Source organism: Notolepis coatsorum (assembly GCF_963971535.1).
Source record: "Notolepis coatsorum genome assembly, chromosome: 1".
NCBI classification, from domain to species: Eukaryota; Metazoa; Chordata; class Actinopteri; order Aulopiformes; family Paralepididae; genus Notolepis; species Notolepis coatsorum.
In genome coordinates, this window is record NC_140165.1 from 157,098,532 (window position 1) to 157,113,576 (window position 15,045).

A 15,045-nucleotide genomic window follows, 5' to 3' on the forward strand; every position below is an offset into this window, starting at 1 on the left:
AATTTAGCCTCCTAGCCCATGCCACTCATAAACACTGTCATAATGTGTTAAAATAAGGCCCGCCTCTTGGTGACTCATTCGCCTTTTAATAGAAAATAACGCATGGCTTCAGGACCAACCCGCGGGGGGGAGGCACGGGTCAAACACACTGATGTCACCACACGCATTAAACTATAGCAAATTACTCAAGTTTGTCATGATGGCACTTTGCGGTTGCTCCTCTAATTACAAACCAGCGACATAACTGATAAGTCAAGCACTTTGTTTTCAACATAAGTACATAACCCACAAAAACAAGACTGCAATACAGATTTATTCAGAACATGACTATAGTTTATTCCAGACACGTACTGTAGGAAGAGGGAGAGTTGATTTCATGGGGTCATGGCAGGGAGTAGGGACAATTCAATTTCAGGTGACACATTATCATGTCAAGCTCATACTGGCATGATAAAATAATATTTTATGCCAGGTGAAAAACATATATTTTGCATATGCTCGCTCATTTGGAAAATGAGAGAATATGCACCACCAAAATACTGGATCACTATTGCTATATGACCTAGTTATTGGGAAATCTAAAGTAAAAACATGATACACCATTTGAACCCTTTCACTACCACACTACCAAAGGGTTAACCCTTTCACTGCGACAATACAGAAGATTAACCATTTAGGCGCAGCGGACTAGGCGCTCGTCACCAACGCGAGAGACACTGGTATCGAATCCGGCTGTCAGCGTTGCCTCCGGCTTGGCCGGCCGTCATACTGGCTCAATTGGCAGAGTCAGCGGGAGGGAAGCCGGTGGGTGGTAATCTGGTCATTGTAAACAGCGACTCCTACAGGTCGGTCAGGGCGCCTGCACAGCGAGGAAGGGAGATGGTGAGGGTAGTGTGAGCCTCCCACACGTTATACCTCACCAATGAGAGTCTGCGCTGGCAGGTGAAAAGAAGTGGCTGGCTGACTCCGCATGTATCGGAGGGGACATGTGATAGTATCTATCAACCCTCCCTAGACCGACCAGTGGGGGGCACATGCGAGCAACAACCAGGAAGGGGAGGAGAAAAAGTGGATAAAAAAAAGAAGATGAACCATTTCACTGCCACATAACAAGGGGTTAACCCTTTCACAACCACACCTTCTGTAGTGTGGTAGTGAAATGGTTAAGCTACACCTCTGCACATTATCTTTCTCCCTCTTTCTGCAGAAGTCATGAAGCTTGACTTGTAAGAAGTGAGGTAAAACACACCAGAGTCCATAAACCTAAAGATACCAGTCATTCTGACATAACTAACTATAGGCTTATATCACAGTCTCTATTTAATCACACCCTGTGTTACATTTATACAGTTCAGATGCATATTTACACCAGTGTAATTATATATTCAAAAGATAAAAATCACACAAAGTATTATGGAATGGGGAGAGGGTTTCTCCTGCGTGTATACCATATAAAGAGTAGGCATGTGGCAAAAGTCCATCAGTTGACAGGTGGTTTAGCAAATGTATGGTTGACTTTTAAGTGTTTTTCTTTCCTTCCTTCTCTGGTTCCTTTCCTTCCTTCTCTGGTTCCTTTCCTCCCATAGCATCAGGGACGTGCACAGGACTTTAGAGGGGCAGGTGCTCAAAGGCTGAAAAGGGCACAACACTTGTGTGTATTTTTTAAGCGAGCACGCGTAGCGCGCAAGCACGATTTTTAAGGGCCCTTTTCGGGCGGGGGGCCCCCTTTTTATGCCTTTTGGGGGGTTTTGGTGATCAAATATTGAATATTGAACTATAATAATCAGTGCAGGAGCTCACTTATCCTTGAAAGACACTTTTATCACTGACTTAAAAGGCCCATACATCTCCATAAATGTTCAGGGGGGAGGGAATAAGTGCTTACCCTACAGACCCCAAGAAGTGCTGTATATTCTGTATTGTTTAATATAAATGCATTTTTTATTCCAATCCCGATTTGTATTTGAGATTCCCAAATCCCATCGGATTTGACTTCTTTGTGTCCCTCAATGAGTGTAATACCAGCATTCAACAGCGGTTTCTATCATGATCATCATCACCACCCACGCTATGCATAAAATATATAGGTCCGCGGAGAGGCATGCTGAGGAGGCCGTGCAAACTGCAATGGAATATGGGGCATCTCTCTCTTTACCTAATATTTTTATTCTATCCTGACATTTTTCAGTTGGAAGGGCAGTCTATATGGCGTAACAGTAAAAAAAAAAAAAAAAAAAAAAAAGGGCACTTTTTTGATGAGGCTCAAAAAGGCAGGTGCTCAGGCACCCCTTGGCCTCTATGTGTGCACGGGCCTGCATAGCATGAATATTTCCCTAATTTGGCCAATTGACTTAACATTCAGATAAAAGTAACCAGAGTGCATAGAGCAGACCCTCATGCCTGGAGCAGTTTAAACAGACAGTATGATACATTTGATATGAGAGAAATAGTACTCTTTCAGTTGTATGGAAAGGCAGTCTTAACCTTTTTATAGATTCCAACAGAGTCAAAATATCACCTAAACTATAGCCAAACAAACAGAATCAGATACACAGAATCAAAAGTCATAGTTTAGACCTCTATTTGTAGTACTACTTTGTTATATCCAATTAATTTGTTTTGTTCCTTATTTGTGAAAATGACATTAGTTGAGGATTTGAAAAGACCAGGTCAAAGCAAATAGAGGAATAAGAGGGATGTAGCCTACACTGTAAAAAAAAGTTTTTTTCACAGGAAATTCACTGTATTATTTTACAGATTACCTTTGTTTTTCTACTTTAAGTGTAAATACCATAAAAATACAGTAAATTACCTTTTATCAAAATATTAACCATTAAATAAAGGTTGTAATCTGTAAATGTATTTGATTTTACTGTAATTTGACAGTAACTATTTGGAAACCATTGATGTCAGACATTTACCGTTTTCTTGCAGATTTTTTTCTTACAGTGTAGACTTGGTACATTTTAAATTGTAACTTATTGTTTGATCAAAATAAATTACATCATACATTGTAACTCCACAGCGTTGCATAGAAACAAAGAAAATTACAGCGATGGACCACAAATGCAAAAAATATTAAATAAGTAATAAATATATGTGGTTCTGTGCACTTCAAACCCTTCTAGACCAGATAGTATAAAAACAAGAGATGAGGTATGTTTTTGATTCCAGTACATTAATAAGCAAACGTGTTTCAAGCAAATCAAGAATCATTGCTGTTCATATCATAGGATTCAGGGCTTCGAAACTTCATTAGTAATAGTAATTATCAGTGAATAACTGATAAATAAGTGCGTATACAATTTCAATGTGGCGTGTAGATGAGAGTTATGGGGTAGATAGGTTTGATGAAAGTTCTCATGACTAAATGTGCTCATCGTAAGACATTCTTTTCAAAATTGTCTTATTATGATGTATATTTTGAGTAGTGTAAAAAAACAAACTATGAAGCTTTCAAATCTTGATTTTAGCATTGATTACCATGGCAGCGATTGAAGCTTTGAAGCATTCGGGTCAACCTCTAATAGGATGCACATATTACAGCATCACTGTGATGTGCCTGCTTCCTTGTGCTCTCATTTTAAGTCAAATAAGTCAAATAAATACAAGAAATTGATAAATACATTAGACAAACCAATATGTAATTAAATAAATATGACTAATTAGCTACGAAAATACTGTAGACAACGTGCACAACTTGTGGCTGTCAGGGGAAAATATTCTCCTCGAAAGAAACACTTCCTCAGCCCAATGTTTTGATCATTTCCATCGCATCACAAAGACTGACATTTCAATTGTTTCCCACTTGATCAGAGGATAAATATATCTGGCATTTGAGCTGACAGGCTGTTTGTTTGCCGTCAGGGGGACATCTCCTCCATCCATTTTTCAGAGGAAGCATGTCTGTGCGCTATTGTACCCTCTGAAGTATAGGCTACCAAGATCAGAGCAATAAACCTGCTCGTTCCTCTGAAGCCATCTGAAAACTCATGGATCAAACAACAAAAATTGTTCCAAATACATCAAATCCCAGATCTGATGAACTTGCATGTGACGGTAAATGTCCCACGTGCCGTGAAATCTCACCTCCTGTGAGAATGCCTCATATTTGCACTTGAATTTATTGGCTATCAACAGTGCAAGGGCATAGTTTTTGGCATTAAAATAATAGTAAAATGTTTAGAACATGACATTGTAGAAAATCTGATGACTAGCTAGTTTTAATAAATACATAAACATTAAAAATAACTATGCGGTGATCACCCACGTAAACATGACATTTAAACAAAATAAGATATCAAATTGTGACAAGTTAATCCGAAAATTATTTGATGGGCTTACAAATTTGGGACACACCAGTGTTAGATGTCCAAATAGGGTAAATGGGTTTTCCTATAGAGTACATTGTTGTTTCTGCTGTAGATATCAGAGGGAAAGAGTCACTGGGGGAAAAACGGTCTCAGACCATTGTGACGCTGATAACAGAGGACACAGTTTGTGGCCAAACGCAAACAAAAGAACATTCAGTCTCCAGTGGTCCTTATTGGCAGACTGAACAGCGCTACCTTAATGTGCGGCATGGCTGGAGTATTCCTGCCCAAGCCTCAAACAGATGCAAAGAGAAGAAAACAGCAGATTGCTCAGCCCTCTACTGCCGTCGTTCTCAACAGAAAACATGAACCGTATTGCAGTCCTCACAAGTCTTAATGTCGGCCTTTGCTGTGATTGTTCAATGATGCATAGCTGTGACTGCGGCTTCGACTGCGGCTTCGACTGCGGCTTCGACTGCGAGACCCAAAGATGGAGTTCCAGGATGAGCTTCGGCTGTAGCTCCTGTAGGAGGAGTAACTGCGACTCCTGCTCCTGCCTCGGCTGACACTGCGACTGGGGCTGCGGCTCCGCGTGAACAGGCTGCTCCAGGATGAGACGCTGGTGGACCGGCTGCTGGATGAAGGACTGGGCCGGAAGTACGGGATAGGACGCTTCCTGGCACTGTGGAGGATCAATTAGATAATTAGCGTGAGAAATTAATTTTATGTTATAGTCATAAGTAATATATGAACGTGTTGTATAAGTAATATATTTACATTTTGTATCTGCAAAAGTATTACGTACAAAACAAAAAAAGAATGAACTCCGCGACCAGGAGCACTCATCAGTGCATTATACCCACATACACCCATGCTATGGTTATGGTTATGGCTAGGCTTAAGGTTATTTTTAAGGTTCGCGTAACGGTTATGGTTAGGGTATAAAGTTTAGTTTTAATGAGAGAGCATCCTGACTGGTACCATCACCTCCTGGTTTGGGAATAGCACCGCACACGACCACAGCAGACTGCAGAGAGTGGCCCGATCAGCCGAACGCACAATTGGAGGGGGGCTTCCCACTCTCCAGGACATTTACACCAAGCGTTGCAGGAGCAAGGCTAAGAGAATAGTCAAAGACTCTAGTCACCCAAACAACTGCCTCTTTGCACTGCTGCAGTCAGGCAAGCGCTACCAGAGTTTCATGGCCAGTACAGAGAGACTCAGAAGGAGCTTCTATCCCCAGGCCATGAATGAATGAATGAATAAACATTTTATTTAACAGATTGCAGAATGGGTACAATACAGTACGGCTCAATACACACAATTGTTACGGGGATGCAGACCAGAGAAAGACGTTTGTCTTGTTTACATCAGGGTCCCCCATTTTCAATGCATAGTGACATTTATGACATAGGGACATACATGACATACAGGTATATTGTACTGTTACATTTGTGACATATATGATATGCAAATATACAGTACTGTTATCCATAGATCCTGACAGAGAGTATGATGGGGATAAGACTACATTAGGAGGGGGTGGGTGGGTGGGAGAGAGAGAAATATACACACGGTGGGGAGAGAATATATACATACGGTGGGTAGGAGACTGTACATTAGGAGAGGGTGGGAGAGAAATATACATACGGTGGGGAGAGAATATATACATGCGGTGGGGAGGAGACTGTCTATTTTATATAACAATTTATCAATAAGTCTTGACAGACACAACCATTCCACCAGACATGCTTCTGCACAAGGTTTTACACTTCCAAAAGTGAGGTCGAATGCAATGAAGCGAACTGTCATGTTCCGTGGTATGCAGGAATGGAACTCTCTTCCCAGACATGTTAAGCAGGAGAATAGTAAATGTCGTTTCAAAATCGTGGTAAAACAACATTTTCAACCAAAGAAATTGACATTCCCTAATAGATAGTGTGTACGTAAATGAAAATGTATGTGTCTGATAAAGAGATAGGTATATGGATGAAAAGGCATGTGTCTGATAGGGATATATTATTAAAATATTGTATAATTGGCTGATATGAACATAGATAATGTATGTAAAAGCTAAATAGTATATTATGCTGTATTGTATTATGAATTAATTATGAGTAGGTATTATTGTATTGTATTATGAATTCATTCATAAGGAGTATATATTTTTATATTGTATTATGAATTTGATTAGGGTTTTTATTATTGTTTTAATTGTCTGTATGACATGTAAATGTTGTGAGTGTATAAGGGTTTTTATTGTTGTTTTAATTGTCTGTATGACATGTAAATGTTATGAGTGTATAAGGGTTTTTATTGTTGTTTTAATTGTCTGTATGACATGTAAATGTTGTGAGTGTATAAGTCTGTAACTGTATTTTATGTGTTATGGACCCCAGGAAGAATAGCCCCAGCACTGCTGTGGCTAATGGGGATCCAAATAAACTTAAACTTATTAGGAGGGGGGTTTGGACCTTTACGGTGGCCAGTTTCCAATTGCAGCCTCCCGTAGGTGCTCTTTAAGAGCGGTTTTGAATGTGGGTAGGGATTCACATTCCTTTACAGCGTTCCACATTGATGTGGCATAATTGCGAAACATGTTTAGTCCCTTGTTTGAGCCGAATCTGGATGCTCAATCAGGATGCTCAATGACTCTATGTAACATCAACCCATCCATCTACAGTACACTCATTGCACACACATCCACATGCACACACTCACTTTAAACAATCACTCACCTTAACACACACCTTAGACACTTTTAACACTACACCATATTTGATCTATTTATTAAAGAGATTTGCACTACATCCATACCTCATTTTGGAAATATGGAATTTTTTTAAGTTTGCATTTTGTACCGCATTGTCTACATTGTTGTACCTCATTGCCTGCATTTGTACTTCATTGTACTTTCATTGTACTTAGGTTGTACTTTAGTTTGTACTTTAGTTTGTATATAGTATATTTGTATAATGTTGGGACTTTATTCCTCTTTTACTTACTTTTTTTACTGTATGAATAACATTCTCAGGGGCTCATACAGAACCAAGCATTTCACTGTAATGTACTGTACATGTACCTTATATGTGACAAATAAAAGCAAACTTGAACTTGAATGGTTATGGTTAGGGTTAATGTTAATTTTCAGGTACGCTTAACGGTTATGGTTTGGTTGAGGCTGTCAGAAAAGTGTGACTCTGTAGTGTCGAGTTAAAAGCAACGTAGCGCCCCGGGTTCGAACTTATACATTTTCTGAAAACGTAAAAAGTTTACATTGTTTGAATATGTATGTACTTATTTGTAATACGTTCACATTGTATATTGTCAATACAATACGTAAATATTAGTGCTGTCAATCGATTAAAATATTTAACTCGATTAATCGCATGATTGTCCATAGTTAACTCGCGATTAATCGCAATTTAATCGCATTTTCTTTTTTTTTTACCATAAACTGATATTTTTCAAGTTGTAATACTCTTATCAACATGAGAGTCAACAAATGCTTGCTTTATGCAGCCATTTAACACTAAAGGATGACCCTCATGCATTGCCAATTTGCATCAAATTCAAAACAGAGTGATGCACAAAATAACTTAAAAGAAAATAATAATTTAAAACAATGAATAAAGTGCATGAAATAATAGGGGAAAGAAAACGTTAGGAACTTGTTACATTAACCCACACAAGGGCTGAGAACTCTCCCAGCTCTCTTTCTCTCTTGCCCCTTCCTCATCTCTCTCACCCCCCTCTCTATCTCTCTCTCTCACACACACACACACACACACACACACACACACACACACACACACACACACACACACACACACACACACACACACACACACACACACACACACACACACACACACACACACACACACACACACACACACACACACACACACACACACACACACACACACACACACACATAGTATCAATGAGAGTATCAACAATACACCTGAGTGAAGTCTAATAAAAAAAAGTAAAAAAAAAAAAAATTGAGTTAAAAAAAAATAGTGGCATTAATAGAATCGGGCGATAACGCGTTAATACCGCGTTAACTTTGACAGCCTTAGTAAATATATTACGTGACTTGTGACAACATACATTATGTACCTTTTTTCCTGTGGTCGATTAGTACTATATTTACATATTTTAAGCTAGATCGGACTGTACACACACAGACGGGGGGGAGGCAACCATGCAAGGTGCCAACCTGCTCGTAGGGAGCGGTGACAGGGTTCGGTGTCTTCAGTGAAATAAAATAATGTGTGTGACAGCTATACCTTGTGATTCGCCGTGCTTCCAGATGGCTTGGAGAGTCTCTCCTCCTCTTCTTCATAGGAGAGTAGGACCTTTGTCTTTGTTTCTTTCCGCCGCTTTTCTGCGTGTGCTTCATATCCCTCTCTCTGGAGTTAGGCTTTCTCTTCCTGTCTCGTCTAAGAACACGACAAAAATGTAAGATCGTTCCTTCGCCAACAATTAAAGTTTATGAATATCTAACTCTCTGCAATTACAAGACTAAGACATTACAGGAACAGTAGCCTGATGTGTTTTACATAGACCTAATGAACCTGGGATGAACCTTGTACTGTACATACAAGTGGATAGGACCTCGAGAGATTGTGGGGAAAAGGAGAGAACATCTGGCTGTTTATAAATTAGAGATGGTGTAACCTGTGGAATATAACTATCAAAGCTCAGGCTTGTGAATTCTTTCCCCAATTTCGGAGATTAATAATGTACCTATCTACAGTATCCATATCTAGCCGTTTTAGCACACCAGTAATCAGGAGTCATCAGCATGGTAGAGGATTCTGAGAACTGTACCTGTCAGGACTATGTCTTGAGTAGTTCCCTCTGGAACTTGTGCTGGCCACACTGCCTCTTCTTCTCAGATCAGCTGAGTAACTTGGTGATCGTGAGTAGGAGCTGACAATGAAAACAATTAAGATTACCCTCTTGCATCAAATAGAGCCTCAATGCAGTAAGGGTGTTAGAAGAATCAACAAAGGACAGTAGAACCTTGTTTATCCAAAACTCAAGAGTTCCAAATTGACCAGTAGACGAACTGGTCGTAGATTAAGTTTGTTTATTTGTTTTTCAGTGAACTACCTCACCTGGCTGTTGCATATCTAAGCACATTCTATCACATTTTAACACATGTCCTGCCAAATATTGCACTTGATGACAACTTTGCAATTTACTTTATTGAATGAAAAATATTTTTGAAACATTTGTTTTCATTTCAATTTCAATCATCCTAACATTACAGGAATGCTCTCCATTCCTGGGGATTCCGATAAGCGAGGTTCTACTGTACAACAGACAATAGAAAACGCAGCGAACCAACCTGCCGGATGACAGTGATTGACTTCTAGAGTAGCGTCCAGAGTATCTGTAACTCCCGAAGGATCTACTCCTGCTCCTGCTGCTGGATGAGGAGGTCCTCTCTCGCTTTCGTGAAGAGCGCGCCCTCCTCCGTGAAGAGACGGCAGCCTTCTGAGATCGCAGAACCTCCACTCGGCATCCCAAGGTTATTTGCTCACTGCAAAGATAACATAACATAACATACATTTTATAGCTTGTAGTGATAAAACCAAAACGCTCATCCTGGGATGTACTTTCCCTCGGCTTATGAAACACTTTCAGCATTCTTGATTTGTAAGATAAAGATTTCAAATGTAATGAGGAGAAAGAGAGTGGAAACTAAAGATAAAGTGTACACAATTGACCCATCTCAAACCCACCCTCTTTTCTTGATCCTCCAATCACAACTGTTGCTTCCCTCGGACAAACAAGGTTTTTATTTTTTCCAATTTAAAGGGGAGAAAGATAGTGGAAACTGAAAATAAATTATACACAATTGACCTATCTCAAACCCGCCCTATATTCACAATCCTCCAATCACAACTGTTGCTTCCCTCTGTTTCTTCGCTTGGACAAAGCAACCAAGGGAAGCAACAGTGATTGGAGGATCAAGAAAAAAGGGCAGGGCTTGAGATAGGACAATTTCCCTGATGAGCATTCTTCTACCAAGGGTGAACTACTTATTAAGAATACAAAGCTTACCTCTTGCCATTCCTATTGAAAAGAGAGGCAGACAAGCCACCTTCCACATGAGGTTTGCACAGGGAAGCATAGCTGGTCACAGAGTTCCCTGAATCAGAGGCATTGTCCCCATCTGTGAACTTCAGCTTCTCTGGTGAGGCCAGACCTTGACAATGGTTCCTCTTGTCTTCGGTGACACTTGCTCGAGATACACCAGTTTTGGTTGACAGAGGTGAAGATGTGTCATTCCCAGAATCGTAATCCTGTGGTACATTGATCTGACTGTGAATCCCTTTTGCACAACGTAAAACCTTGTCTCCAGGTTTTGATGGCAAGATCTGCAAACAGACAATAAGGCTTGAGCTTTAAATCCAGGTATATTTTAGCATAATGCAACCTGTTACCTGTTTGATGCACTGGTAATACTCTAGTACGGCACATATTTCCCCTTCAAAACACAGAGAAGAATAATGCAGGTTTTTTTTGGGACAGAAAACTTTGAAAGATTAAGACATCATGCAAATTTCTGGCATGCGAGTAACTTCAAAAGAAACATTAACTCAAGTAAAAGGTAAAATAAACTAAATTAAAGAAACAAAAAACAAGGTAAAATTTACTCTAAAACTAAATCATATGAAAAGGAAGAACAAAAGAGCAGAAGAAAGAGAAGCTACATGTGGGTAAAGAATCTATTGGCTCTAACTGGAGTGAGAGAGAAAAAAATAGAAAACGATAGCCCCATTAAAAAAGCCTCTTTTCAAGAACATTGAATAAACATCACAAAATGGGTATTAAGTAGAAATGAAAAAAGGATTGCAGACAAAGAGAGAACTAAGAAAAGCCCTCAGAATGGGACAGCTGATTGAGCTTATTTCTCCCCCTGCAAGAAGAAAATAATTAGCCTGCAGCGACCTACAGTAAATCCCTAAGTCTGTGGATGGCATCGACTTACCAATCAAGATTTCCTCCTTAAGTAGGTAAGGTGTAAGAAAAAGGGAAGAGCGGGCAACATACAGTAAGTGCATCATTAGAGTCGAGAATTGCAAGAAAAAGACATTAACCCTCTCTTCAAACCCAGAGCCAGTTAATACTTATATTGGCATGTTCCTTTTTCTTTCCTTAATGGTGCTTTTTTCTGAGTATTTTCGGGGGTTCCAGACTAGTTCCTGCATGTGTTAAATCTCAAATACTTAACTGCACACACAAAAAATTATTAGAGTACAAAATTAGCTCTTTCACTTTTAGAAGTCGACAGACAGAATTGAAGATACTGAATTACATGTTTGGTTCTCTGAGTCGTTTTCTTTTGTATGATAATGATCTCCCTTTACTTATATGACGAGATACTGTAAGCTTAATCTACTCGTCATACATACGATATTTTCATGATCCAGTTCACAGCCTGCACAACCCTTTGGGGGGAAATGTCAACAAATCTTAACAGATCTTCCACCACGTGTACCACTGACCTCTCCAGGGTGCATACAGTACATACACAGGAGCAAATTACTTCAGGAAAAAAACTAGATTTTTAAACAAAAGGCATTTCTCAATGTCATGTTTAGATGTCAGTCACTATAGGAAAACAAATAATAATGTCTTAGTAACTGTGTCTTTGCTCTCTAGTTTTTTAACCAGAACAAATTTACCACTCTGCTTATACATAGGAATGAGGGTGAGGCATATGTTTGAACCACATTCTTGGAGTTATCATATTATGGATTTTATCCTATAATCTCATACCCACCTTTCCCTTCATTGACTTATTCAGACAGCATACATATTATGTCATGCTCAGGTTGGGTTTCCTTTGCACCAAAAGGTATCCCAACCTGAGCATGACACAAGAGCAAAATGGCCACCATGTGAATATGATCAACGGATTGCATTTTCAGGAAAGAAATATTGAGCACACTCACAAAGTTCCTTCTACATTACGATTACAAATGACTTGCTTATTTGACCAAATCCAAGCCCATGAATGAATACACATATCAATGACATTCCCTCTTAGCATACCAACTATGAAGGTCCTTTCAGAGACAATTTGGGATGTTGAATTCCAGGCATGCCTCAATATACTAGTTTATTGAAATTCTATTAAAAACCCTCTGGTATGTGATTAAAAACACATGTGTATGCAATTAGCATAATTTAATGATAGCTGGAGAGGAATCAAATGTATTTCATGCCCTGATGAGCACAAGACAATGAGTTAAAGGGATAGTTCAGATTTTGTGACCCCTAGCTTTATTTCTTACTTACCAATGATGATGTTGATCAGTAAAGGTCTTTCTCAGCACAATCCATGCTGTTCCTCATAATAGCTCTGGGTACTTAGCCACAAACCAATGCAAGGTCAATGGGGTCAAGCTCCTGTCTGTACAAGCCTCAAGTCAGTTTGTACAATTGATTTAGCATTGGTTTGTAGCTAACTATCCGGAGATATTATGAGGAACAGCATGGATTGTGCTGAGAAAGGATTCTACAGATCAACAACATCGTTGGTAAGTAAGAAATGGGGCTAACGGTCCAAAAACCAGAATTATCCCTTTAAATGAAAAGAGCTGAATTCTGAAGGCTATTTGAAATGAAGAGGAACACCATATTTTAAAGGGTAAATCAACCCAAAATAAGGAATACAGTACAATGTTTTATTTTAGTTTCCCCTGTCAGTCGCACTTTTGAGATATTCCTTTTGGTAATAAAACCAGGTGCAATGAACTTAAGGCATGGTCAAAATAAAGGATAAAGGAAACAAATATTCAAATGTAAAAACAAAAGAAACAGCATTGACATCCAGCAAAGCAATAATGGAAAGAAAGAAATTATGATAATATTTCCCTCAGTAGTGGTGTGTTGTAATGATGTGGTGCCCTTTCTTTCATTGTTTCAGTCCCTTTATTATAATGCTTTCTAACATTAGAGCTCCATGAAATTATTTAAAAAAAAGTATTCATTGAGCTGTAATTAACAAAATACAAGGATTCAATGTCCCCGATGACATCATTGGTGGCCATATTCAAACTAATTTACTCTCAATAACTGTCAAACTAAATGAATGTGTGCAAACGTTTTTGGACGTGTGTGAGATTATGTGCAAAATACATTTTGAAGTGCCTCTTTAAGGTTTTGAAAACCACTAAACCTTTCCAAAAGGAAACCCTTAAAAAGCTGCAATTGTGTACGAGGTCTAAGAGGGCAGTCACTGCTAACATTATGATTTTGAGTGATGATTCAATCCAATAGGTTTGAACTCACACTTGTGCCTTTGTGTATTGTCCTTCTTGAAGACACAACTCCCAAGAGACAAGTGGCTCAAGGGATGAAGCGATCACTTTGAATCATTGTGTTAATATGGATAGGAATGATGATGTGGAGACTCACTCCACAGCAGTACTGAACCACAATAACCCCTTACACTGTTTTGGGGTTCTTTTTATTTTGACAATAATATACTATATTTATATTGTATGTGAAAGATATTCAACAAAGTAATAAGATAAATATGTCTTAAAGGAGAACTATCTTATAAATGGCCTTTTCCAGTGTTTAGCATTGTTTTCTAGCAATGTGGGGTGTACCAACACTGTAATATGTCTCAAATTATCATGTTGGCGCATTCTTCCAGTTCAGATGAGACAAGATCATCCCCCCACTGAACCAAGCCATTCTGAATTTTGGTCCCCTGTGACGAAGCAGAATTATTTGCATAATGATATGCATACCTCCGCCCCTTCTGTGGTTTAGTTCCACCACTCACAATCAACAATTCGCTCAACAACGGACCGAGTGGGAATAATGTGGAAGCGGTTTCCCTGTCACTGACACTTCCTCAAAAGAGAGAAAAAGAGAGAGAGGGAGAGAGAGAGAGGGAGAGACAGACAGATAGAGAGAGGGAGGGAGAGGCTCTCATACGATGCGACGCATATTCCAATCTGTGCAATAATATTCACGGGGTATATATTGTCATTTGAAACAAATTACCAATGCATTGTCCTGTGGGATTATCCCCCCCCCCTATTTCTCTATCTCTCTCTCTCCCCCAAAAGGTATCTGCCAGTGCAGTGCAGTGCAGTGGGTGACTGTCACTCAAAGCGCATTGCGAGTATGGGCGGAGCCCAGCCAAAAACAGCTTGGAATCTTGAAGGGCAGAAACTGCTGCTCTACAGTACTTAGAAATACAAAACAATGCATTAAAAAAAAAAAAAAAAAAAAAAACATACAGATGTGTTCCATAGACTCACAGAAATTGTGTAAGATTGCCCAAATAGTGAAAGAAATAGTAAGATAGTTCCCCTTTAAGTTTATCTTGGATTGATTTTTCCTTCGAACTTTTTACCACTATACCTGAAAATTGTAGTATTAGTAGTAGTAGTGAAAGATTTAGCAGTAGCAGCATTATTAAAAAGGATTTTGTGAAACAAGGAGTTATGTTGTAATATTATATGAGGCTACTAATAGGGGTGGGACAATACGAGAGTAACTCACAATACGATACTGGCCCTCGATAACGATAATATCACGATGCACGATATCTGCGATAATCGATATATTACAAGAAATGTAATCTACAATACATCACGTATCTGTGTAACTGAAGAAGAATAAATACTGATAAAAGCCAAAAAGCAGGAATTATGTATTTATTCACAGACTTGTCATGAAAGCG

General features: G+C 39.1%; 1 protein-coding gene across 1 annotated transcript in view; it reads right to left on the reverse strand.

Moving 5' to 3' along the window:
• Positions 1-4,706: 4,706 nt before the first annotated feature.
• Positions 4,707-15,045, reverse strand: part of srrm4 (serine/arginine repetitive matrix 4) — a gene marked incomplete at both ends in the record, with an annotated part of 113,136 nt that continues 102,797 nt past the window's right edge. Inside the window, 5 exons of the mRNA XM_084308034.1 lie at positions 4,707-4,995; positions 8,609-8,761; positions 9,153-9,254; positions 9,676-9,870; positions 10,395-10,711. Of these exons, the coding sequence (XP_084164160.1) occupies positions 4,707-4,995; positions 8,609-8,761; positions 9,153-9,254; positions 9,676-9,870; positions 10,395-10,711 (1,056 nt within the window). The remainder of the gene's footprint in view (positions 4,996-8,608; positions 8,762-9,152; positions 9,255-9,675; positions 9,871-10,394; positions 10,712-15,045) is intronic.